The sequence below is a fragment of the Malaclemys terrapin genome, chromosome 5, assembly GCF_027887155.1.
Source record: "Malaclemys terrapin pileata isolate rMalTer1 chromosome 5, rMalTer1.hap1, whole genome shotgun sequence".
NCBI lineage: Eukaryota > Metazoa > Chordata > Testudines > Emydidae > Malaclemys > Malaclemys terrapin.
The window spans coordinates 90,589,031-90,616,120 of NC_071509.1; the positions used below are offsets into that span (position 1 = coordinate 90,589,031).

Consider the following 27,090-nt stretch of genomic DNA (forward strand, 5'->3'; position numbering starts at 1 on the left):
CATCGCACACACAAAAACCCAACCAAAACAAAACACAGAAACCTACAAGGATGTCTGTCAGCTTGCAAGGAACTCATTAATATTAATAAAATATCTTCCTCTTCAAGTATTATTAGACACATTTCCTGAAATGAGGATATCTGATTAAACTAAAATGTTTTATATAAAACAAAGAAATTTCATAAATTTGGGGAGTCTAAGGTTGTTGCAGCAGTAGGTCCACCAGTCAAAGACAGAGTCACACTTTCAGAAGGGGACTTCCTTCCAGAAGACCCCATGGACCATAGTACTGATGATACACTGCACAGTGGTTTCAAAGCCTCAGCCATAGCCTTTCAGACCACAGATTTTTTTTCATATGTTTAAAAAAGAACGCCTACTTTGTGGCAAACAAGTGGCTAACTGTCTAGCGGTATGAGCCTTGCTTGGAGTAAGACGTCTCAGGTTTTGTCCTGTGATTTGTGCCAAGCAGTGGATTTTAACTTGGTGGCTACAAAAGAGCCTGTCACATCCCTGGATTGCCGTTGCTTGTCTTAAATGGATATGTTGTGCAGAGGAGCCATTGGTGGAAATGTTAGAGAAATGACTACTTGAGATTGCAGACAGGCCTCAGCCCTCACTGTTGAAACCAGCGTTAGCAACTATTGGTTGATTCTAACACCAAGGGTATCCAAGAAAGGATTGTTACCCTGGCAGAGGGAAGAATCTGGAGAAGATTCTTTCAAAGAAACCTAGATCAATTTTCTTTCAAACCGACAAGTTTTCAGCATGACAAAGAGCATTTGTGTATGAGAGCTCAGAATTTCTGTGCAGCACTCTTCCTTCTGATCCACCTTCTGCACCCAGAATCTTAAGTGGCTGGTGGTAGGCATAGGTTGTATGTAATGCATCTATACCCATGCATTGGCAACATACCAATCAGTTCCACATCCAGAGAAATAGACCTATTCCTAAAGGAACAACTGCCATTAGCTCTTGAAAATCCATAGGAGCTTTTGATCCCAATGCAGAGAATTGCTCTCCCAGAGGTCATGGTCCTGGCATGGTCCTCTGGGAGAGCAATGGTAAAGATTTGCAAAGATCCAAAACTTCATTGCATCCATCATTTCCTGAAAGGTCATCAGTAGCCAATTGTTTCCAAAGGTTAGGGTGCGATGCATCAGCTTCATCCCCTGAGTGTGATTCTCAAAATGCACCTGCTTAAATTCCTTCTGAGGACTTAGAACCATGCACTTGAGGCAATGCAAAGTTAAGTGTCATTCTCAGATAACATCCAATGCCTCTCTGTGGGCAGGTAATTTCAAACAACATGCTGAAAGCCAACCCAACTTTCACTCTAGACCCTCGCGTACTCATATGGAAGCAAGCACACTTGGAAGACAGATTTCCAAAATCTCATCATACGTATCCTTTCAGTTAATTTTGACGTCTCTATTGGGGTGTGTCTTTTTAATTTGAAAAGACAAAGCAAAACCCACAAACATGGTCATGTGGACATATGGGGTCAGACCAGTGATCCATCAAGTCCAGTATCCTGTCTGTGACAGTGACCAGTAAGGTGCAAGGAACCACATAGCAGGCAATTATGGTATTTGCAGAGGAAGTCTCTTCTTACTTCCCATCAGGGATTGGCTTTGAATTGAGTCAGAAGTGTTTATATCCCTTCTGAAACCAGGGATCAAAGCTGCTCCTTGGAAATGGAAATAAAGGCCTGGGAAGAGAAGAATCTGCTGTCTTTCCAGACAGCTTATGTAATGCATACAGAAAAGAGAGAAAGGGAGAGTTTAAGTCCTCCTCCTAATACTCCACTAGCCCAGAAGACACTTTGGACTTGCTAGATAGCCAAGACCCCCACATTGTACCTATAAAAAACACCAGATCTTGTGAAGCTGGGACTCCTTCATTCAGACTAGGAACATCTACAGCTAATAGCCTGAGCATCAGAAGAACAGTGTAGTTCAACATGGATTCTCCTTCAACCTCTGATACAGTTTGGTATTCAGAGAGAACTCAACCAGGATTTTTCATTCATTGATCTGTCAAATTTACATTTCAGGTCTGAGGGGAAACAGGAAGCTCTTTGGGGCTTGGACTGCCTCTTTGTACATTGCCCAGCACAATAGACCCTGACCTCTAGAGGCTTCTGTAATACAAATATGATGATAATCACAAAGGTCTGGTGATCTCAGCTACATTAGAGTTTTTTCCAGGAGATTCGGTTGGAGTCGCGCAACCAAACACCATAGAGATGTGGATACCAGCCTTGTAGCCAACCACATTGGATCCTCCATTTGAATATCAGTTGCCAAGTTTAATCACACTGACAAGTTTAGACAAGTCTGTGGTTGGCCTTTCTAGTCACCATTACCTCAACAGGGCAAGTTTTGGAATTAATTCCCATATCCATACAAGAATCACATTGCCTTTGTCATAAGGAAAAAAATATTTATAGCTCCAGAAACCTTTCTACTCAAGATAAACTCCTCTTTCCACAATTCCTGAGAAATAGTTCTCTCATCATTTGGTTCCAGCCCTCGGAAGATTGTGACATAAATGAGCGTCCCTAGAGCTCTGAAGATTCATCTCTGGTATATAGATTACATATGCCAGTTGTACCCTGTTCATCTTATTCTGTCCAAAATGCCAAGGCCTTAGGGACTCAGGGTTGCTGCAGCCAAGATGTAAAAATCCTGCATCAGTTGGCATGCTAGGCATCTAGGAAACTATTAACAGAAATTCCTAGAGGCACTGTAGGGGAGAGGGGAGGGAGTGTATGAGCCTGCGGAAGATTTGCGAAGTAAATTTCCGTTCCTCTGCAAGTGCATCTTTTGGTAGGAAGGTGCTACTGGGTTGGTTTCCCCATAACGTCTTAGTTTATAAAGCTCTTGCTTTCTGTGGGGGGAACTTCCATTCCTGGTTGTTATGCTACTATAGTAATTAAACTCTGGGATTAAAATCTACTTCTGGGATTCACTGTTCACTACTTCCCATGGGTAATAAATGAGGAGAGAAGCTGCATGTGCAACAAAATGAGAAATTTCTTACATGATGATTTTCTTTCTGTTAGCAGCTTCTCTCAGAATTCAACCCACCCTGGTAGTCTTTTGTAAATAAAAATATAAACTGAAAACTTTCTCCAAAGGGAGACTCATACATATATTGTCTTAAGGTTAAATTAATATAGTGTATCAAGTTATCTTAACACTAACAATTGGCTGCTGGAGTGTATCTGCAGCTGTGGAGGAGCTCTTTTGGTAGCCTGAGCAGAAGGGCAGAGCTTAGTCTCCGAGCCTCCAGCACAATATTGGACAGCCTCCAAACTCCACATGCAGGGGGCATTGGCCCATGAGTAATGAATTCAGAGAGAAGTTGCTAACAGAAAACGATCAGGTAAGAAACTTTGCATTCCATTTCAAGGAAAAACTGCTTGTACTTCAAATGTTCCTTCATATATTAGTTGCATCAAAACCTTCCAAAAACCTTTTTGCCATGGTTGCAAGCCTTGCTAAAGGGAAAACAACAATGTATCACATAAGCTATTAGAGCAGAGAGTCAGCTCTGCTGGAGCTACGGTTGAGGAGCAGTTTCTCTTTAAAGGCTGGAAGCATCATCTGGTCACAATTGTTAGAGTACAGGGTTGGGAGGCAGGAGTTCTGGATTCTGCTCCCAACTCTCTCACTTCTGTGTAACTTTGAGCAGTCACCTTTTATATCTCTGTGCCTTAGCTTTCCTGGTTGCAAAATGGGAATAATACTTGTTGATTTTATAAAAGTCTTGTGAGGCTTAATCACTGACTGTAAAGCACTTCAGTATCCCTGAATGAAAAATGCAGAGGGAGATGCAAAGTATTCTGACCATCATCATCATTAATTCATAAAGAATAAATCACTTAACGTTACTTGAAGTATCTATTTTTTTTTAATTGAAGGGGGTGGGAGGGAGGATGGTAGGACAATGAACACCGGAATGGTAGCAACAGGAACACACTTGTAACCCTGGTCTGCACAGTCAGGAGTGAAATTATAAGTAGTCCTGGGTCATGGTATAAAAGTACTTTTTATTCTTTCAAACACAGTGACAGTTATAGCAAGTATCCAAACTCGAAATCATTATATAAATAGTAAACAAGACTAAAGATAAGAGGATAGTGTGTGATAGCATCATAATGAAGTATTGGTAGGTGTTGGGAGGGGATCAGTATATATGAATTGACAGATCTTGAAAAGGGATCTGAATCTGAATTTCTTAGTTTTTTAACTGAGAACTAAATTAGTGTTTTAAAAATATTTAACTTTCATTTTGGGGGCTTAAAATGTAATGAAATAACTTTTAAAATGTGTTCTTCTGGGACAGTCACAGAAAACAAGCTGGTAGTGTACCTGCCCACTATCTGTCATCTCTCCCATTTGAGTTAGGGTTTAAAATAATGAATCTGTTCCTCAGGATTCAAACTCTGACATGGAAATATTCTCAAGGTAGGTCATTTTTTCAGGCCTTCTGGCCTTGATAAAGGAGTTAGACAATGACTGAGAACAAACAAACATAGAGCAACGTTGTGCCAGCCATTTATGTAAGATAGAGGAAATAGGTCACAAGGAACCTTGCCCCCGTCTCCCTTGCTTACAGTCCTTCTGCTCCATTGTGCTCAAGGCTGCTCAAGATTGGCACCACTACAAACATTTGCCTCACCAATGGAGGGCATGACTGCCATTGGTTTTTTGTTTTTGTTTTGCCCTGGCAGAAGGTCTGGGGTGTGCACAGTTGAACCCTTGAAGAATGAACAATAAACTGATTGCGCAAAGAAGTAATAACATCCAAAGTCTTGATTTTCAGATGGTTTGAAGAAACTTCTTATTAGGAACATTAGGAAAACATTGTTTGCTGTACTTACAGAAGAATGTGGACTGCTGAATATAGCAGAACATATAATAAATTTTAAGTGAAATTTCTTCAGAGTAAATCCATGGCTAATTTCTGACCTAGGATAAATTCTTATCTGTTCAGATTTTATAGCACTAGATATGGCAAGAGAATTTAGAAATGATATCTAGTGATTTATTTTTTCATTCTTGTAGGCCATGAATATTGTCACTTCAGTACTTCTTTTGTATGCAAAAGAGGAGGAAGCTTTCTGGCTGCTTGTGGCTTTGTGTGAACGCATGCTGCCAGACTACTACAATACAAGAGTTGTTGGTATGTTAAGGGGATTGTTTTTTCTAAAAAGTCCTTAAATATCCAGAAGCCTGTTCTGTTAATTTTTTTTATGTTGAAATAATCAGATGGTCAGCACTGATGATATGTGAACTGCTGCAAACAGATGAGAGAATGAAATGGCTAGTTTGGAAGCAGCTACCTAAGTAGATATTCTGCTCAGTGTTAGTTCTTCACCTGCTTGAGGTAAAACAGAATTCTACAATGAACTCAACTTGTCTTGATTTAGGTTAAAGAGATCAGAAGGAGGTGGGAGGCTACAATTTTAAGTGTAGAGAACAGAGTATATAATATAATTACCAAAGAAATGTTGGTGAGGGGCAGGGTCGGGCAGTTTACAAGAGAAGGTTATATTACCACTCCCCTCTAGGCTGTTGGTTTGAAAGGACATTAATAACTGAAAGCCTTTACTGTCTAATGACTGGCTGTTGGCTTGTGTGAAATGAGTTGATGCTTTCAATCCACTTCCATCACAAAAATCACTGTTACTTACCCTTGCTAGCAAAGGCACCAATGACTGAGCTTACCCACTCAATCCTAGAGGTAGTGGTGTGGAGATACTTGTGTTTGCTGTTGCCTATGTGGTGTGCATGTTCTGTAGAAGGTCTTCAGCTTTCTGTGCCACCACAGGGAACTTTTTACACCCACTAAATTTGCCTTAAAAATAAAAAAAAATCTTCCTTCCTTCCCCTATATTGCCTCTCCCACCACCACTCCTGTAATGCTGAGAAGTAGAATTCATCCATTAATGTACCTTATCTACAAGTTCCAAAGGATGGGTTTCAAAACAAGAAATGCCCTGTTTGCTTTTTCTAGGCTCTGTGTTTATTACACATTTGTTTTCTGTATAACAGTGTTTTGATTTTTTTTGGTGCATATCACAATTTAATCAAAGGGAAAAATCTATCCTTTCTCTGGTGGTAAGGAAATGTATATAAGCATCTTGGAGAATGTTCTTATAATATTTTCCCCAGAAGGGTATAAATGTGTATTCATTTGATCCTAAATTCATGTGTGCCCAATGTTACTTATTTCCAACAGGAGCTCTGGTGGATCAAGGTGTTTTTGAAGAGCTGGCCCGGGACTATGTTCCACAGCTTTATGACTGCATGCAGGACTTGGGTGTTATCTCTACCATTTCACTGTCCTGGTTCCTCACACTTTTTCTCAGTGTAATGCCATTTGAAAGTGCTGTGGTGGTTGTGGATTGTTTCTTCTATGAAGGAATAAAAGTGATATTCCAGTTAGCTCTTGCTGTGCTGGATGCTAATGTGGACAAGCTGCTGAACTGTAAAGATGATGGAGAAGCAATGACAGTCCTGGGAAGGTATTTATTGAACAAAACCAAAGTTCTGCTTCCGGTTTTAGTGCATTTAACTTATTTACCAAGAAGTTGGTTATGTCTTTTAAATGCTTGCAATCCTTTTTGTCTGTAACAAGAGCTATGTGTGCCTTCGTCAAAAAAGGCTTTACATATATTTCTGAGTGACCATATCTACTTATCTAAGCCTGGTATTCACCTAAAAAGTAGATCGACCTAGCTACATCACTCAGGGCTGTGAAAAATTTTGCACCTTGTGTGATGTATTTAGGTTGACCTAACCCCCACCCTAGACTCAGCTAGGTCAATGGAAGATCTACCGCCTCATCGAGATGTGGATTAACTACATTGATGGAAAAATCCCTTTGATTGTTGTAGGAAGCATCTATATGATGGCACTACAGATGCAGCATTGTATCTGTAAAAAGAACAGGAGTATTTGTGGCACCTTAGAGACTAACAAATTTATTAGGGTGCCACAAGTACTTCAGTTCTTTTTGCGGATACAGACTAACACGGCTGCTACTCTGAAACCTGTCATTGTATCTGTGCCGTTGTAGGGTAGCTACACCCCAAGGGGGACAAAGTTTCAGAAAATTACAGCCACCTTAAAAGCCTACAAAGATGAAGCAATCAGGAGTGTTGCCCTCAATTATGCACAACTGCTCCTATTAGCCAGGCTCAACAACAACAAAAAAGTTTTCCTTTCTAGTTTCTAGAATATCCTTCTGAACCTGTCTTATAGGGATCTTCAGCAGGTCTTGGTTAGATATCTGGAATTTTTTACCTCATCTTCTGACTGTTAACTTTTAAGTGTAATTAGGAAAAATACCTGAATTCAAGGGTAACTATTGTTGGAAATAGACTTGCTAGAAAATGCAATAGATCTAGAAAGGCTCATGAAGAGATAAAAACACGAGGCAGGTTGGTAGACCTGGATGAATCATTCATGCTGAACTAAGACTACTTTATGTAACCTAGAATGATTCATTTGATTTCCTGACATTTTGTGTCAATGTTTAGATTTCAAGGTGCTGCTGAATCAAAGTGAGGCTCAGGGTAATTTATAGCCAGGCATGAGTAGTGGTATGATGGGTGTTGGTTTTTTAATTTACTTGGTATTTAACCAAAAAAAAAGCCCTGGTCGTCTCAACTCTCCTCTCAGAACTAAGTTCCAACCCTTGCTGAGGAGTTATGAAAGGAAGTTTATGTGGCTGCAAGGTGATTTACAGCAGCTACACTGGCAGGAAGGATAAGCTCTTGATACTCTTTACAGCCAGGTTTTGGGGAATGAGAGAGGCAGGAGGTATTGAGAATCAAGTACACCATCCCCAGTTCCAACAGGAATGAGGTGGATAGTGCCCCACAAATCTTTATTTGTGTAAGATGGCTCAAACAAAAATATTTCAAGACTCTATTTAGGGAATCACTGGTAAATTGTGGACATCTTACTGTGATCAGATGGATTTCATATATTTCTTGATAAATGTGGCTTAGGTAAACAACTAATGCAGCTCTGGGGAGAAGTGGAATGTTACAAATTGGCAAAATAGGTATCTCTGTCCAAATAACGGAATAATAGAGTGGTTTGATCATACTTATGTAAAGTCAGTCTATATGTAATCGCTACTGATCCTCAGAAAAAATAATGAAGAACAGGAGTACTTGTGGCACCTTAGAGACTAACAAATTTATTAGAGCATAAGCTTTCGTGGACTACAGCCCACTCCCAACTTTTCTCATTTAGGTTTTTTTTCTTCTCTCCCAATCAGGTATTTGGACAGTGTGACTAATAAGGACAGTACTTTGCCACCAATCCCTCACCTTCACTCACTGCTCAGCGATGATGTAGAGCCTTATCCTGAGGTGGATATCTTCAGACTCATCAGAACTTCCTATGAGGTAACTTAGGATTTTGACTAGAACTGGCTTGAGGAGAACAATTCTGTTTCATGAAGGATTTTGAGATATTGAAATTTGGCTTTATTTTGAATGAGAGCAAAACCTGAAAATTTCAAAGTTCTCCAAAGGAGTATTCTGAACATTATTGTTTTGGATCAATCAAAATGTTTCATTTTGATGTAGACTTATTTTATTTTATATTATAACATGTAATATAATACAAAATTAAAAAAAATGAAACAAAATTGCTTCAGAACAAAAAATCTATGTTTATGTTCCCAAAACTTTGAAATGGAATTTTCCAATAGAAAATGGTTCTGTTATTTTTTCCAACCAGTTCTAATTTTGACATAGGCATAAATAACTCAGAGTTGGAAAACTTCTGGCAAAAACCCCAATAACAGAATAACTAGTCAATGTTCATAAACTGCATAGTAAAGTCCAAGAAAAAATGGACTAAAACTTTGCACATCAAAAGACTAAGGATTTTTGTCTAATCCTTAAATTAAATTTTACACAATAAAACGTTCAGAAAATACCCCTGACACTTAATTTTTAAATGCTGATTTCTAACTCCGGACCAACAACTTGAGCACAAACTCTCCTTTATGGTTTCAGAGTAGCAGCCGTGTTAGTCTGTATCCGCAAAAAGAACAGGAGTACTTGTGCACCTTAGAGACTAACAAATTTATTAGAGCATAAGCTTTCGTGGGCTACAGCCCACTTCTTCAGATGCATATAGAATGGAACATATATTGAGGAGATATATATATATACACACATACAGAGAGCATGAACAGGTGGGAGTTGTCTTACCAACTCTGAGAGGCCAATTAAGTAAGTGGAAAAAAAACTTTTGAAGTGATAATCAAGATAGCCCAGTACAGACAGTTTGATAAGAAGTGTGAGAATATTTACAAGGGGAGATAGATTCAATGTTTGTAATGGCTGAGCCATTCCCAGTTCTTATTCAATCCTAAATTGATTGTATCTAGTTTGCATATCAATTCCAGCTTAGCAGTCTCTCGTTGGAGTCTGGTTTTGAAGTTTTTCTGTTGTAAAATAGCCACCCGCAGGTCTGTCATTGAATGACCAGACAGGTTAAAGTGTTCTCCCACTGGTTTTTGAGTATTATAATTCCTGATGTCAGATTTGTGTCCATTAATTCTTTTGCGTAGAGACTGTCCGGTTTGGCCAATGTACATGGCAGAGGGGCATTGCTGGCACATGATGGCATATATCACATAGGTAGATGTGCAGGTGAATGAGCCCCTGATGGTATGGCTGATGTGATTAGGTCCTATGATGATGTCACTTGAATAGATATGTGGACAAAGTTGGCATCGGGCTTTGTTACAAGGATAGGTTCCTAGGTCAGTGTTCTTGTTCAGTGATGTGATTCAGTGATTTCTCCTTTATGGGAAATTCATTGGTTCTTTTCTTCCCTGTGCCATGGAGAACTAATTAATATTTTAAATCAAAATGTAGGATTATCCTAGCCATCTAAAACCCTGACAAGTATTTCAGATACTTTCCCTATGTCCTCCACATCTCAGGAAAAAAAATACTTCTGTGTATGTAAAAGCCACCAGAAATCTGCTGTGGGCTTTAGCAGTAGTGAATTCCACATTAAGGGTGAATTAAATCTGAGGGTTCTGAGGATTTTCACCCTCTCTAGTGAGGTAAGAATACAAACTAGCAGTGGAGGGGTAGACATTTATGGAAAGCTGCCATCCCATTTTTGCCTTGTTTTGAATCCCACACCTTTTAAGAAAGCTTCTATGGCCTTGACTATATTTAGATGAATAAACTGGCCTCATGCATAGCCATAATCTGTCTTTTGTGGGCATATGTAGTACAAAAGTTCGTTGCTCTTTCTAGTTGAATAGAAACTTACAGAAACAAGGCCAGATGTATCCCTAGTGTAATGGCACTGAGTCAGTGGAATATACCAGAGATAAACGTGCATCTTTTTTACTTGTACTCTATTTGAATGTGGGCTGTTAAATCAGCTTGCAGTATGTATGTTTTGATGGTGTTATTTCCTGGTATTAAACTGCCACATTTTTCAAGAGATAATGAGGGCTCTCTGTTATTCTGTGACACTTAGGTTTCTGGCCCTAAGTTTGTTGTACCCAATTGGGATTGGAGACCCATTGCGTTGGGCTTGGTATAAACATAAAAGAGAGAAAAAATTGTTGTAAATATCGGGAAATCTCCAGCTGCCATTGGGCTAAAATTTATTTACTGTATTTTTAGTATTTTAGCTTGTCAGAGGCACATGGATAACAATGTAACCCTTGTCACTTGCCCTTTATTAAAGGCTGTATTAAAAATAACAAGATGTACCATGAAAGGTGACTGTTTTTCCTTTGGCATATGGGATATAATATGCTTTTTGTTCCAGAAGGAAGGCAAGCTCTATCTGAACAACTATCCCATGACACTTGCCTTGGGGGAAGGGAGCAGGGAATGATGAATCTGAAAATAATATTTAGCCATTTACCACACTGTGCTGTGATCCTATCCAGTCCCATAAGCTAAGGAGGGTTGGACACTTGGATGAGAAACCTCTAGTGAAAACTCAGGTGCTGCGGGAAATAGTGCTGACAGTCCAGCACTCTTCCCAGAATCAGTATTGAACCAATGCCTTAGCATGGTGTATGACGCAGGAATAGAACATTGTATCTGTAGGTTTGGGGGTTTTACAGAGGGACTTTCCACTTAACATATCAACAAATGCATTTTATTTTGCCAATGATATTTTCTTTGCTCTTATCGAAGATGTTTTGCATTTTAATAAATCCAGCATCTCGTTTTATCTGATCCTGTAATAAAGTCACAATCCATAGTGTTTGGTATTACTCTGCATTACTATAAAAGTAATTGCAATCCTGCAAACTTGCTGCACAATTAAAGAGTTGGGGTAGCATTTCCAAAATTGCCTAAAGTCCCATTTTCAAGTGACGTAGGATTCATTGACTTAAACTGGGACTTTAGCTCCTAATGACAGTGCCTGTCATTTTTTAAAATGGGACCTAGGCTCCAAAGTCACTGGGTGCTTTTGAAAATTTCCCTCTTGACTTTTTTTTAAAGATTTCCGTACTTTCACCTGCACTTTTGTGTTTAAACATACTTGTAACTGTTTAACCGGGCTCCATAACTGTCTGTTTTTCAAAAGGTTTCCAATTTTAATTGGAAAATTAACAAATAAAGCAGGGAAAATATCCTGCTATTCTAACGTGATTCATAGAAGTACAGATAATATAGGAATGTCACCACTTAACATTATTTGATCGCCTAAGAATGTATTAACCGATCCTGATGTACTTAAGTTGATACCCCACACTTCCTCACTATGGAATGCATATCACAATCTGATGCACTGGCAGCAGCAGGCTCCTCCATGACTTTTATATGTGGCACCCTTAGTGGCTGGCTTTATTTCTTGTGCTAAAAGCTGGCCCTGGGTTTCTTCAAAGGACATATTACAAAGATGTTCATGTTGGGGAAAATCTCTATTGAAAGTGCATAGAAACAAATCTATGGGACAGAGGTTCATGGGTGTGAGAGCATGAGCCAGTGCTGTAGGTCCATTGAACGATGAGTATTGTTCTCAGTATTCTATTTTTGCCCTCACTCTTTCACCTGGAATGCAGGTGTAGCATATTAATGTTCTTTGGAAGTTGTGCATACGTTGAGGAGAGAACTTTGGTCTAGTGGATAGAGCCCTGGACTAGGATTCAGGGGACCTTGGTTCTATCCTTTCTTTGCAACTGACCAGATGAGTGACCTTGGGCAAGTCACTTCACCAGCCTGTGCCTCAGTTTCCCCACCTGTCAAATGGGAATATAATGAAACTGACCTCCTTTGTAAAGCACGTTGATCTCTTCAGATATAAAGTTCTATAAAAGAGGTAGGTAGGTATTAACTTTTGAAAATGACACTTAAGCTTTTAAGTCATTTAAGCACTCTTGACATTTTTACCCATAGTATGAATTTCATTCCTCATATTTGGATTTAGACAGTTGTTTGGTAATATAGGGACTGCTATATCGGATCAGCCCAATGACCCATGTAGCCCAATCCTGTCTCCAACAGTGGCAAATAACAAATGTTTCAGAGGAATTTGAAAGAAATCCTGCATTTAATAGTTATGGAGTAACCTGCCAATAGGGAAAGTTTCTTCCTAAGCAAACTTCTAACTGATGAGCATTATGCCCTAAAACATGAGGGGAAATGAAATGGTGGAGGAAAGAAAATCTAATGACAAATTCCTGAAAACTCAGTTGTTTGCAAGTCGTATGTTTAGAAAAATGTCTTTAATGTCACACGTTTGTCCGATATAGTCATCTTACATCATTTCTGAACACTTACAGAATGAATTGTTTGGTTTTTTATTTTTTATGCATACAAAGAAAACAAAGTATTCCAGGTACTAGCGCACAATTGAAAGGATCCATTTTGTCCTCCATTTTAGAAATTTGGAAGTATACGAGCAGATCTGATTGAACAGATGAGATTTAAGCAAAGACTGAAGGTGATCCAGACTCTTGAAGACACCACTAAGCGCAATGTGGTAGGTCCTTGGAAAAACGTGCTTGCTAAGATTAAGGTCAATTGATTTCTGAAATAAAAATATCTTTCAAATGTCACATATATAGGAAGCTTTTAATTGTTAATGTTATTTCCAAAGGTGCGAACCATTGTGACTGAGACTTCTTTTACTATTGATGAACTGGAGGAACTCTATGCTCTTTTCAAGGTAAAGCTGTAGTCAAGATAAGATCATGTGCATGCAGGAAAAATAAACATTTAGATTTGACATGAAAACTGCTGTCTGCTAATGAATCGATCTAAATTTGTGAGTTATTTGGTGTTGTCGTGTGCCCTGTCATAAACTGGAATTTGCAACTAGATATAATTGAAAATACAAAAGAGCCACTTTTAAATACTAAAGAAATAACTAATTTGATTAGGAAAATTTATTATCTTGAGGACATCAGTTAGTAGAAAAGTAAGGAAAAGACAGAATCTTGGGTCATGGTTTAAGCCAACTTCCAAAAACTTCTTTGTCTGTCTACCTGATTTGTGGGCATAATTCTGAAAATCTGGCCCCAAAATATCTTCTTTATGCTAAATTTTGGATAGCCCGTAACTTTACGTTGCATGGTACTTGCTACCTGCTACAATTGATGGTTTTAATTTATACTGAATCTTCTGTAGTTTGTCTTGCTGTCCAGAGGCTCTCTTGAAGTAAAGTGTTCTAATAGTAAGTAAAAGCTGGGGAGGAGTAAGAATAGAGTCATAGATTTCAAAGCCAGAAGGGACCATTATGATTATCTAATCTGACCTCCCGCATACCACAGGCCATAGAATTTCATGCAGTAATTGCTGCCTCAAGTGCATAAATTCTGGTTAAACTATAGTATATCCTTTAGAAAGACGTTCAGCCTTGATCTACAGACTTCAAGGGAATCCACCATATCTCGCTGTATGTTGTTTCAGTTGTTAATTATCCTCGTGGTTAAAATGCCTTATTCTTGCTCAGTCCGTGAGTGACACACACTGCAGTAGGTTGTCTTCTCTTGATTGGCCAGGATTGAGTTTCTTAAATATTCTGGTAAAGGAATGTATTTTCTCTTTGAATCCTGTAACTAGTCTCCATACTTAACTACAGTCCCAATCCTGCAATATGATTCTCTAGACTGTATTCCTGCCCCTGAGTATTCTCAGGACTGTGAAATTGGTGAGATTGTGAAAGAGTGAAGGAGTCCAGGATCACACTGCATGACAGGCCCTATTTCCTTCCTTCTGCCCCCCATGAAATCAATTTGAAAGCCCTTATTGACTTCAATAGGAGCAGGATTAGGTGCTAAAACAAAGCAAGTATTTCTGCAAATGCCAAGGAAATGTTTAACCTAAAGACAGCAAAATTCTGTTTTGACAGGTATGTTGTAATCAGCCACTTTACTAACTTGAAACAATACATACCTGTGAAAAAACAAGATTGAGCATATCATGTGTGGGTGTGTGGGTGTATATATATATATTTGAGTCACATCTGCTTGCTTCTTTGACCAAAAAATGGTTACTATTATTTTTTTCTGGGGAGCAGAGCTGAATTCTTTTCTGTTTCATAAAGCAATTTTCTTTTCTTTTCTTTTTTTTTTTTTTTTTCTTTTTCCTTTTTTTTTTGTAAGAAATGCCAATGCTAGTCAGAAATGAATCTGCTAAACTCGGATGATGTTGTTTTAAATGTATTTATTTTTGTGTTTGTGATATTGTTGAGCTGTTTATAGAAATGGTGGTAATCTTACAGCATTTGCCTTCTGTTCAGGCGGAACATCTGACTAGCTGCTACTGGGGAGGGAACAGCAATGCTTTTGACCGTCACGACCCCAGCCTGCCGTATCTGGAACAGTACCGTATTGATTTTGAGCAGTTCAAGGGGATGTTTGCTCTCCTCTTTCCTTGGGCATGTGGGACTCACTCAGATGTGCTAGCTGCACGCTTATTCAGACTGCTGGATGAAAATGGAGATTCTCTAATCAACTTCCGTGAATTTGTCTCTGGACTAAGTAAGGAGAATTTAATGAATTAACCTGAGCAATACTGTCCATTATTCAGGGTGAGCCAGTCTGTCAGAAACCCTGATGTTCTACTGACTGTGACTGGCACTAGTTTAATATAAACAGATGGAATTTAGAGAGTTACAAACATTAAAATTATAGTTAGAATAACATTATGATGTCACTAACATTGGTTTCCAAAGAGGAAAAGGTTAAGGCTGGCTTGGTATTCTGTCCTAAAATCTTTCTGCATTTTTGGTTTTATGCTTCCAGTAGATTGCACTTGTTGATATTTGCCAAGAAATATTTGCTGTTTAATTCTACTTAATGGCATTAGATTTTCATAGTCAGCTGTAATGTAAAATAAATCTCCACCTAACTGAAATTATCTAATTTTCTAAAGATACAGAATATAGAATATCTAAATATTTTTCTAATAAAATAATTCCAACATCTAGTGAACTGCCGAAGAGTACTTAAATTTCATATTACTCATTTTTCCACAAGCCAAACAACATTTTGATTGACGTTAACATAATAGCAGAGAATAGTTTATCCCTTGGTTACTCTTTGATCATCTTGTTTTTCTGGGTCTTTTCTAGCAAACATCTAATTGAGCTAAGTCCTATGATGCCCTTATTTGGTCACAGTTTGTTCAGTTGGGGCTCACACAAAAAAGTTGTTCTTAAACAGAAAACCCTATGGCCATTAATGTAGTAATGTGACGATGACTATTTTTGAGAGCTGCAAATGTAAACACTCTTCTAGTGAAGAAATGAGTTAGTGTTTAAACCACAGAAATCAGAGTCAGATGGTCTGTGTTCTTTTCCTAGTTCTACCACAGACTAGATTTACTGTGTGATCTTAAGCAAATCACTTAATTTCTCTGTTTCAGTTTTCCTATGTAAAAGGATAATTCATAAATGTTTGTAAATCTCTAAGAACTCTTCTGATAGAAGCTGCTAATAATACTAACATGTTTAATGGGATATTGTTTAGGTACAGCATGTCATGGAGATCTTACAGAGAAACTGAAGCTGCTCTATAAAATGCATGTATTACCTGGTGAGTAAAAGACATTTAAAGTAACTGATTTCTCAGTCAAAACAGAAAATTGGAATGTGGTTACTTAGTTTCCATTTTCCCAATTAAAAAGACCTCTAGTTTCCCAGCTAAAAATAGAAGAGTGAAATTTCCTTTAGATACTAAGTACATGCAGCAGTCAAACAGAAGAGCTTCTGTCCTCGCCTCACCATGAGTCCAGGGGATCTTCAAGCACACTTCAGTCTTCTGCTCTGCTCATCATAAATGGGTCATTTTTATAGACCTTTGCTTGTTTTCCTGGGTGTTAGTGGCTGCTGTTTGTGCCCATCAAATTGGGTAGTGTAATTCCACTGACTCACTATGGATATCTCATCAAAGAAACTAGTCCTGTCTGAAGCCAGGTCAGCAAGGTACCTAAGCCTGTGCATAAGTTTAAGCATGCGAATAGTCCCACTGGCTGCATGTGATTAAAGTTACGCACATGCTTAAGTACCTTGCTGAAGATGCGTGAGTGCTGCAGGATACTTAAGGAGCCCCTCGTCTCTAATAAATACTGCCTCTGGGGCAAGCTTGAATGAAGATACTCATTAGTTGCTCAAATGATTCAGGACACATTTTTCTTGAATTACAAATCAAGTAAAACTAACCACAGGGCTGGAAGTCCTGGTAGCTATGAAAATGGGAGCACTTGGTTTGCCTTTCCAGCCTATGATAGGCTATGGAGGCCTCAATTGGGGTATTGTGTCCAGTTCCGGGCGCCACATTTCAGGAAGGATGTGCACAAATTGGAGAGAGTCTAGAGAAGAGCAACAAAAATGATTAAAGGTCTAGAAAACATGACCTATGAGGGAAAATTGAAAAAAATGGGTTTGTTTAGTCTGGAAAAGAGAAGACTGAGAGGGGACATAAGTTTTCAAGTATGTAAAAGGTTGTACAAGGAGGAGGAAGAAAAATTGTTTTTCTTAACCTCTGAGGATCGGACAAGAAGCAATGGGCTTTAATTGCAGCAAGGGAGGTTTAGGTTGGACATTAGGAAAAACTTCCTAACTGTCAGGGTGGTTAAGCACTAGAATAAATTGCCTAGGGAGGTTGTGGAATCTCCATCATTGGAGATTTTTAAGGCTAGGTCTACGCTGGGGGGGAGAGGGGTCGACCTAGGATACGCAACTTCAGCGACGCGAATAGCGTCGCTGAAGTCGGCGTATCTTAGGTCGATTTACTTGGCCATGAAGACAGCGGCAAGTTGACCGCTGCTGCTCCCCCGTCCACTCCGCTTCCGCCTCTCACTGCGGTGGAGTTCCGGAGTCGACGGCAGAGCGATCGGGGATCGATTTTATCGTGTCTACACTAGATGCGATAAATCGATCCCCGATAGATTGATCACTACCCGCTGATCCGGCGGGTAGTGTAGATGTACCCTAAGAGTAAGTTAGACAAACACCTGTCAGGAATGGTCTAGATAATACTTAGTCCTGCCATGAGTGCAAGGGACTGGACTAGATGACCTCTTGAGGTCCCTTCCAGTTCTGATTCTATGAATAGAGTAAGAAAAGTTTAGGGATGAAGGGCCAAGTAAGGCTCTGAGAGAATACAGGAAAGTCTAAATAAACAGCTGCTTACTAGTCAGGAGCACAGTTGCCAATTTTCACGTGGTAAATAAGCACCCCGACTTTCACAATAAGCCAAAAACCAAGCTAATCTCATTTCAAAACAAACCAATCCCTAAGAACCCCAACACTCTGTGACTAGATCCCCCAGGTGTGCAGTCTGTGACTGTGGTGGGCCCGCTGTGCACCCCTGACTCTCTCCCCCCTGCTTGACCCCCATTTACCCCTGCTCGCTGGGAGCCGATCAAAAAAAAAAGAAGCAAGGAGGAGGACAGGTAAGTCCTTTAAGAAGATAGAGCACTATCCCCAACTGATCCATCTCTTGGGGTTGTAAGCGACATCAGTTTATATGCATCAGTAGTGTGAGTGTAAGTCTAAAAGCATTTGTGGGTGTGGGAGTCAAACTTACATCTCTCTCAATTACCCTAATACACATGCCAGACCCAAACTAAGGGCAGGCAGTCTGGCTCAATGCCAGTAACATGTATCCACTGAAGAGAGGGGACTGCCCTCTGTCCAAGTGATGAACTGATAGGTGTCTTATCCCTCAGTAAGATACCTAGCTCATCTCACCACTGCTCTAGGGTTGAGAAGCTCAATTACACATGCGCAAAAGCCAAACCTTTGATGCAGAAATAATTTCAGATGCACAACACAAGTTAGGATATTAAGTGCCTTTTTACTAACAAGCGAAGCATTCAGTTTTTCTCCCAGGACGAACTTATTAGAACGAAAGATGGAATCCCGTAAACACAACAAAACTGCCAGAGTTATACTCTGCAGTGGTGACTAGAGAGGTGGGGAAGTGGGGTTGGGTGCAAGGAATCCACAGAGTAGTGTTTTGGAATAGCGCTCTCATGACATCAGTGTAGTGCAGGAAGGGGAGGGACAAAGATCCATTACTCTAAATCAATGGGCCAAATCCCCCATACGGGGCAGGGAGCAACAGTAGCCACTCATACCACTTGTGGGCTGAAGTACCTGCTCAGAGAAACTGCTCTGGACCCTGAAGAAGAGGACAGTTCCTTCCTCTAAGACCACAGGGATCTCCTATGTAAGACCCTGCACAGCCGACCAGTGCTTTGACTTGGAGGGTACATAGGTCGGAAATGTCCTAGTGATTCAGGCTAATGATACATGTAGTGCATGTCTCTCCCAGTGAGTGACCAGTACAAGAATCTTCAGAAGAAGGTACAAGAAATCTATTTAGTGGACAGTTATGAAATAATCTGCCCACAGAAGTAGTTTCTTCCTAACCGCATCAGGTAGTGGTTGGCTTCTCTCTGAAACATGAGGTGTTATGTGCTTTTTTTACTATCCTTCCTAAGTGTGGATATCCTCTTATGTGGTACTACACTTCTAAAATGTGAAACTCTACATTGACACAAATCTACTTTGTTTTTCTAATTAAAAATGCAGTAATTTCTTTTTCATCACACAGATCCATCCCCTGAGCAAGAAGAGCCAGATTCTGCTTTCGAAGCAACTCAGTACTTTTTTGAAGACATCACTCCAGAGTATACACATGGTAGGTGACTTTTCTCTGCAAGAGCATTATCTTGTCCTTTCAATGTTTAAGACCCTAAATACTTGTTAATACTAATAACCTTATATTTAAACGGCTACTTTCTCATTGGATTAAAATGAAGAAATAAAATATTTTATGTAAAAAGAAATGTATATGACTAGTGTTTGTTCTCTGGGATATCTGAAGATGTCTGTGTTTTCAATAAGGCCTTCCTTCGATGCTGTAATGAAGAATTACTCTTGGGGTAATGCCATCAGTGTGGTGGTGGTATGTCACAAGTTAAGCATGTATGACTTTGTGAAGGATCAAAATGAGTACACCTCTACCCCAATATAACGCTGTCCTCGGGAGCCAAAAAAGCTTACCACATTATAGGTGAAACCATGTTATATCGAACTTGCTTTGATCCGCCGGAGCGCGCAGTCCCGCCCCCCCGGAGCGCTGATTTACCACGTTATATCCGAATTCATGTTATATCAGGTCACGTTATATCTGGGTAGGGGTGTATGTTGGGCTGTGATGGGAGTAGAATCTTGTTTAAATGTGTTAGTAAGAATTGACAAAAGTGGCAAAACAATTGATGATGCATGTGGACAGTACCCTGAGAGAGTGAGAGGCTGTATCTGGCTATACGGTATAATCTCTCCATGATGTGCAGAACCTTGACCGGGGATAGACATGAGCATAGTGTCTGTGCATCCTCTGTTTATTATGGAAGGGGTCTCACTGTCAGCCTGCAGGTCTTATTTATTTGTTCCAGTAGCTTCAGCAATGTGATTGGAAGAGTGGGGCTGAAGATGGAACAGCAGCTGCAGAAATGAGGGTCTCCAAAATTTCATAATATAGGATGCGTTCTTTAATCTGCATATGTGTCATATTTTACAGATAAGCCATTTTGGCAATGTTTTAATGGGTCTTTAGATGCTTTGAGTGGACATTTCAGTGAAGTCAATAGGAGCTGAGTTAGGCCAATGCTGAGAACTTTTAAAAGTTCATCCTTTGTCGCTATTAAATTTTAAATCCTTATTTAAAAAAAAAAAAAAACTTATGAGATGGCTGGAAGTTGAAGCTAGACCAGTTCAGACCGGAAATAAGGTGTACATTTTATCAATGAGAGCAATTAACCACTGGAACAATTCACCAAGGGTTGTGGTGGAGTCTATATCACTGACCATTTTAAAATCAAGATTAGATGTTTTTCTAACAGATCTGCTCTAGGAATTATTTTGGGGAAGTCCTGGGCTTGTGTTACACAGGAGGTCAGATTAGGTAATCACAATTGTCATTTTGGCCTTGGAATCTATGAAATATCACGTGTACCCCTGTACAGAGCTTGGATGAAGAGAGAAGCTATAATAAGAAACCTCTAAAATCTACTTAAAATATATTTTTAATACATTATAATACAACAACTTCTGAAGTCTGAAGCTTTCTATGTCCCCCATTAGGAAGCAGAGAATCTCTCCTTTCCAGTGGCTTAAAGCTTCTGGTTCAAACCCTGAAGTGCCTGGAGACATTGGAAGTTACACGTCACTGTTTGAGGACTGAATATTGCCCCTCATGCACATTGGGTTTCTGTAATTTTTGGGAAAAGAAGAAAAAAATTTTTTCTGAAGGTTGTTTGAAACTATTGCTGATGATTGATTGGAATGTTAGAAGTGGTCTCCTGGGAGATTACTTAGTGGATAGAGTGTATGAGAAGCAATTAGATGTACATTATAAATTCAAGTTATCATATGGATATCACTGTAAGCAGATGGTGGTGATATTTATTTGGTGGAATCCTTAATCATGGCCCTGGGCATTGTATTGTACACAAAGATGGTCCTTGTACATGTCTTTATTTTATTAATTACATGGAAGTTGTAAGCAGATGTAAAAATAAGCAAAAAATTGGTCATAGTTTAGTCCTATCGTTCTTGACTGTGTCCTTTTCATAAATGTAAAACTTTGGTTATTCTACTTTGTTTGCTCTGTAAACATGAATACGGTACATATGCATATCTGAAACTACAATAAATCTCTCATATACTTCCCAATAGTTGTTGGCCTTGACAGCAGGAACAAACAAGGGGCAGATGATGGGTTTGTTTCAGTGAGCCTGAAACCAGACAAAGGTACATATTTTCTCTGTATATTTTACTGCTTGAAAGATGGATTCTTTTGAAGAAAGGAAAAAATGCTAATACAGGACCTCATAATGGACTTTGTCTTCCTCTTTTCTGGCCAATTCACTGACATTAGGTAAGAAAAACTCACAAGAAAATAGAAACTACCTGAGAATGTGGAGTCAAGAGAATAAATCCAAAGCAAAGAATGCAAAGGATTTACCCAAATTGAATCAGGTAAATGCTAGAAGTTTGGTCATATGCCAAAATGAATATATAGTAGATTGAGCAAATGTTAGTCTTCAAATTGCAGGTTCATATGACAACTTGATTTAAAAATATTGCAAATATTAGAATGGCTGTTTTGGGGACAGGAATGTGGGGAACAAAGGGCACAAGTTGCTGCTATTGAATATCAGGCCATACAAACTTCTGTTGGGAGTTAAAAATAAATAGTATATCATTCATGTATATCTGTGGAATTTAAAAAAAAAAAAAAAGATGCTTTGGAAGGAGAGTGCCAGTCCCAGAAATTCAAAAATAATGATCCCCTGTGTCCTATTGATAAATTCTTGTGAGGGGAAAAATTGGTTGACTGTTTCATTCCTTAAACCCACAGAAGTTAGAGATTGTAAAGACTATGGCCTGGTCTACACTAGAAAATTAAGTTGAATTATCTGTGTCGCTCAGGTGTATGAAAAATCCACACCCTGAGTGGTGCAGTTACGGTGACCTAATCCCCAGTGTACACAGTACTAGGTCTACGAAAGAGGTGGATTACCTACACCAATGGGCGAACCCTTCCTATAGTCGCCGGTAGTGTCTACACTGAAGCGCTACAGAGCACAGTTGCAGCTATGCCGCTGTAGTGTTTTACGTGTAGACATAGTCTTGTTGGGCAGCTATTCCTTTCATGAGTGGACAGTGAAGGATTATTCTCTACAGTAAATTGTCCTGTGTTTTGTCCAATCCATGCTTAATTTTTTAAAGAGATGAGACTTCTGACATTTCCATTGAAGGAGGATTCCACAGTCTAAAGGTATGTCTACACTGCAGCTGGGAGCATGCTTCCCAGTGCCGATAGACATACGTTATCTCTGATTGAGCAGTGTGCTAAAATAGCAATGTGGCCTCAGCGGCACAGGCAGGGGCTTGGGCTAGCTGCCAAAGTACAAGCCCGCCCAACTCCTTGAATACGGATTCGGGCAGCTAGGCCTAGCCACCACATACATACTGCTGCTGTTAGCAGGCTAGCTCAAGCAGAGCTAGCGCATTTCTGTCTACCCACAGTGGGAAGCATGCTCCCAACTGCAGTGTACACACACTCATATAGCCTAAACACGTCTTCTTTTCATCCCATTAATTGTAGTTATTCCCTCTTCAGACTATCTTATGCAATATATTTCTTACTTCCATGTCTGATTACTTTGTTTTGAAGACTGAAACTCTGTTTATCTGGATTACCATTTTCAATCAACAGGGAAAATTGATTTAAATTTCAAATCAAAGTGATTAAAATCAGCAATTTAAATCATGATTTAAACCAGCAAGCAGGAAACCTGGTACTTTTTTAGTTATTTTCCTAAAGAAAAGATGATTCTCATTGGTAACTATTAAAATATGGGTTGATTTGCAATTAAATATGGTCTTTACTCTAAATTTGGTGCTTCCTTTTGCTAACCAGGAGAATACTCTATATCTGTACACATTTATTTAAGCACTCATATGGCCTAACACACTGTTACCGTGGATTTGAGTGGGGGTGTACCCCAATATGTGATCAAGCCAACTGTAACCATATTATGTGCATTCAGCCACCATGAATTAATAAAATAGAACACCACGTAGTTAAGGGTTAATTGGAAAGCAGGCTTTTAGAGGCAAGGTAGAAACTAGCTGGCAGTTTCTGCTAATCAGAATGGGAGGAGGGGGAAAACAAGTCAACAAGTGAGACTGAAAACCTTGGTGGATGGAAGACCTTAAGTCAGCGACCCTCTGATGTAGAAGTTTACTAAAAGTTAGGAAGAGTGATGATTTAGTAGGGGTCATTATGACCTATGTATTTTGTAGAAGTTAGTTGTAAAAGACTAGCTAATATGGTGTATTTTGGAGCAGTCCTCTGAAGCCATCTTGAGAGAGATTTTTCATAACACCTTTTCTCCCCGGTGGGTGAGCAACTGGCCACTGCATACCCGCTGTTAATTACTCAATACTGTTCCGAATGTTAGGTAAATATCTGGGATTTTCTAAACCTATTGCTTATGTTTGTGCGTGCTTAAGTCTATTAAACTGCAGTTTTAGATAGAGCACGCTTACTTGTATTAAGCATTTATCAGATGGAATTGCTGTGTTCCGATCGATTGATTTATTTCTGACACCGCATGGAGTGAAACAGTTAAGTTACCTCTGCTGTGGGTTCTGAAAACCCTGGGTAAACAACACATTTAAATCAGACTCTTAATTTTTACTTTTTTTATGTTACAAAATGGTGAATGATGCTTTTCTTATTTACTAGATGGTTAATTTTTTACTCATGAGTTATGTCAAGCTGCCTTTGGATGGAAATTGGAATAGAATTAAAAATGCCCTAAAACAGCTTTTTAAAATTGTTTGTTTAATAAGCCAGTTAAACTTGTATATCCACTATATTTAACATAGTTTTATTTAATTAATGAAAACAAAGTTTTATCTTTAGTTAGTGATTGAACTGAAGTTTCTGGTCACAATGTCCTTTAAGATTTTTAGAACTAGTAGATCTCATCCTCTCACACCTTGTTTTTATTCATAGATTGGTAAAGGGAAAATAAGCTTTTCCTTTTTTTCAGAAAATCAGTTTCTGAACTTCCAGTGAACTAGACATTGAATTGAGTTGAACTACTTGAATAAATTAAAATGAAGAAAATTCTCTGCATCTGCAGAAGAGGCTACCACTATCAAAACTGGGTTAGCACTTCAGAAAATTCTAGTTCCAGGTGGTGAGCCAAGAACTTCCACCAGCTCAGTGGTTTGAGTTATTTAAAAAAAGTATTTAATTTAAATTTAAAAACAGATTTGAATGAAAAAATCTGATTTAATTATTTTTAATATTTATAATTATTGATTTTTGGCCACCCTGACACTCAATGGTGCCTGTTCCTCCTCCACACCTTTATGTTGTTGGAGTCCTGTAGGACACATGCTCCACTTTTAATTCTCTCCTCTATGGCTTGGTGAGAACTAAGATTGGTGCCACTATTCTTCTGGTTAGAAGGGTAATGCTGAGCAACCAGAAGCACTGACCCGCCTCCACTGTCACCTGAGGCTAAGACAGGGGAAATTGTACTAGCCTGGGAGGTGGAGACTAATTCAATCCAGCAATTTGATGAAACATCTTAGAGAAATACATACTTTTCTTTAATACTAGAAAATATTCTAAAATATCTAGACTACTTCTAACTTTTACTTCATCATATAAACTACTTTATCCCCAATGTCTCTCACACATTTCTTTAAACTGATTTATACCCAAATCTCAAAGACTATATTTGCTGCTATTCCTTTAATTAAAATTAATTCTATTCTCTACACTTAGGGGCAATTTATTGAACTGTGCAAGACAATGTATAACATGTTCAGTGAAGACCCCAATGAACAAGATCTATACCATGCCACTGCTGCTGTGACAAGTTTGCTTTTGGAGATTGGTGAGGTTGGTAAACTCTTCATTGTTCAGCCCACAAAAGATACAGACAGTAGCAGTAACAGCAGCAGCAAAGCTATTCAGAGTATGTTGTTTCAGAAGAAAGGGAGCCAGCAGTATGATTTTGACCAGCGTGAATCCTTTCAAGCCAGCCTCATTGCTAATGAGGAGGAGACAGTTTGCACTGATAACATGTTGAGTGCACAGATGGAAGACATTAAGCTTGAAGACTCTTCTCCCAGGGACAATGGAGCTTGTTCTTCCATGCTTATTTCTGATGATGATACTAAAGATGACAGCTCCATGTCCTCCTATTCAGTACTGAGTGCAGGCTCGCATGAGGAGGAAAAGCTCCACTGTGAGGACATAGGTGAAGATACAGTTTTGGTGCGAAGCAGCCACTCCTCTTCTCTGCGTAGAAGCACTAGCATTGACAGAGACTGGGCCATCACCTTTGAGCAATTTTTAGCCTCTCTCTTGACTGAACCAGCGCTGGTGAGGTACTTTGACAAGCCTGTGTCCATGATGGCTAGAATTACTAATGCAAAGAACATTCGAATGATGGGCAAGCCAATAACTTCCACAAGTGACTATGAGATCTCTACTATGTCGGGATGAAAGGGCAGTCAGAGGTTCTCTTTTATTTTAGATTTTTTTATTATATATTTATTAGTACCTCACACAGGTCCTGGTATTTTAAAACATGGTAGTTTTCACTAAAGTGAAAATGGTGGGGTAAGACATAACTCCCCTTAATTGTAATCACTTTTTGTGAGAAATGTTACAAGAATGCACCTTTTATTCAACATACCGAAAAAATACAGTTGTCAGTGAAATGTGTGTATTAATAACCCTGCTGTCAGTGTAAACATGGTAAAGACTAGTTCTGAATTCGTAACTCTAAATGGAATGAGTTATTTGTGTAAATTTTTAAAACAGACCTATCAAAAAGGCCTGAGTCTTGACAAGAAATGGGAGATCTCTAAAATTTAAAGGGGACACTCAACCTGTATAGGACCTGAAAGAAAAGTAAATGCCATGCAGCATCCCTGGGGGATGTCTGTTTTTCTTTTAAGAGACTAATGGTTTTAATGAATGCTTTGATTTTGTGTTTTTAAATATATAAAAGACATCCTCCAGAGATATTTCCTGGGACCTGCCTTTCTTTGCTTAAGGAAGTTATAGACCAGTTTCTCAACAGATCGGGAGTATCCCTTTTTTAAAATGGAAAAGATGTTTTTAAACATTAAATATAAAAGTACTTCTATAGCTGGATCTGCAGCGTAGCTAATATTATTCAGCTCGCAAAACTAACCTTTACCACCAACCTAATAATATATCCTCAGTAGTGTAAGAAATGAAAAATCTGTATTGCATATGTCTTCATTTACAGCACTGGAAAGTAGAAATAATGTAAACTGAAAAAAATCTGCAAGATAATGTAACTGAATGTTTTAAAGTCTTACTGAGAACACTGTCACTCTATATAATATGAATATTATCCTGTATCAATTTACTGAATATGTTAAAATGAAAGCTGGAGCACCTGCACTTTGAATCCTTGCTTCTTTTATACAAATATTCAAGTTTTTTTTATGTTGCTAGATGTTTTCTAATTCAGTTATTTAGTTCAGGATCATTCCTACATGCCTAAATTTTATTTGCCATCTTCAAAATCTTTTCACCAGAAAACTGTTGGGTTTCTTTTATACTACTGTACATTATGTCCATGTAACTGTTCCATATTTTGTTACCCAAAGCTGCTGTTTAATTTTTTTCTTTTAAAAGAATCATTTAAAAACTGTCAGATGTGGTCTTTAACCATAGATAGGATAAATGTGAACAAATAAAATACCCTTAGCAAAGAATTTGGTTCTTTAACTATTAAACCCATGCTAAATGGAAAATTAGGTGATTGTATTTCATTACACAACTGTGAAGTGGAAATTCTGTGAAGCAAATGACTTGGGATCTCCAACTATTGATTTCAGAATATAAAATGTCAATTGTTTCATGACTTCATTTTATTCAATATTTGTGTGTTTGTAACAGGAATATGCTCTGATGTAACAATCATTCAGCGGAAGTTTCTCACATTACAGAATTTCATTAAATATT

The 27,090-nt window shown here is 38.7% G+C and overlaps 1 protein-coding gene across 3 annotated transcripts in view; it reads left to right on the forward strand.

Annotated features, from left to right (window-relative positions):
• Positions 1-27,090, forward strand: part of TBC1D9 (TBC1 domain family member 9) — an 84,210-nt gene extending 57,120 nt beyond the window's left edge. For 2 of the 3 annotated variants that reach the window (XM_054030496.1, XM_054030494.1), the window contains exons 11-21: positions 5,076-5,193; positions 6,253-6,538; positions 8,305-8,434; positions 12,915-13,013; positions 13,131-13,199; positions 14,775-15,015; positions 16,006-16,071; positions 19,099-19,185; positions 21,228-21,302; positions 21,430-21,530; positions 24,865-27,090. In XM_054030496.1, the coding sequence (XP_053886471.1) occupies positions 5,076-5,193; positions 6,253-6,538; positions 8,305-8,434; positions 12,915-13,013; positions 13,131-13,199; positions 14,775-15,015; positions 16,006-16,071; positions 19,099-19,185; positions 21,228-21,302; positions 21,430-21,530; positions 24,865-25,590 (1,998 nt within the window). In that variant the 3' untranslated portion in view covers positions 25,591-27,090. The remainder of the gene's footprint in view (positions 1-5,075; positions 5,194-6,252; positions 6,539-8,304; positions 8,435-12,914; positions 13,014-13,130; positions 13,200-14,774; positions 15,016-16,005; positions 16,072-19,098; positions 19,186-21,227; positions 21,303-21,429; positions 21,531-24,864) is intronic. The other variant, XM_054030497.1, reaches the window with a different exon arrangement.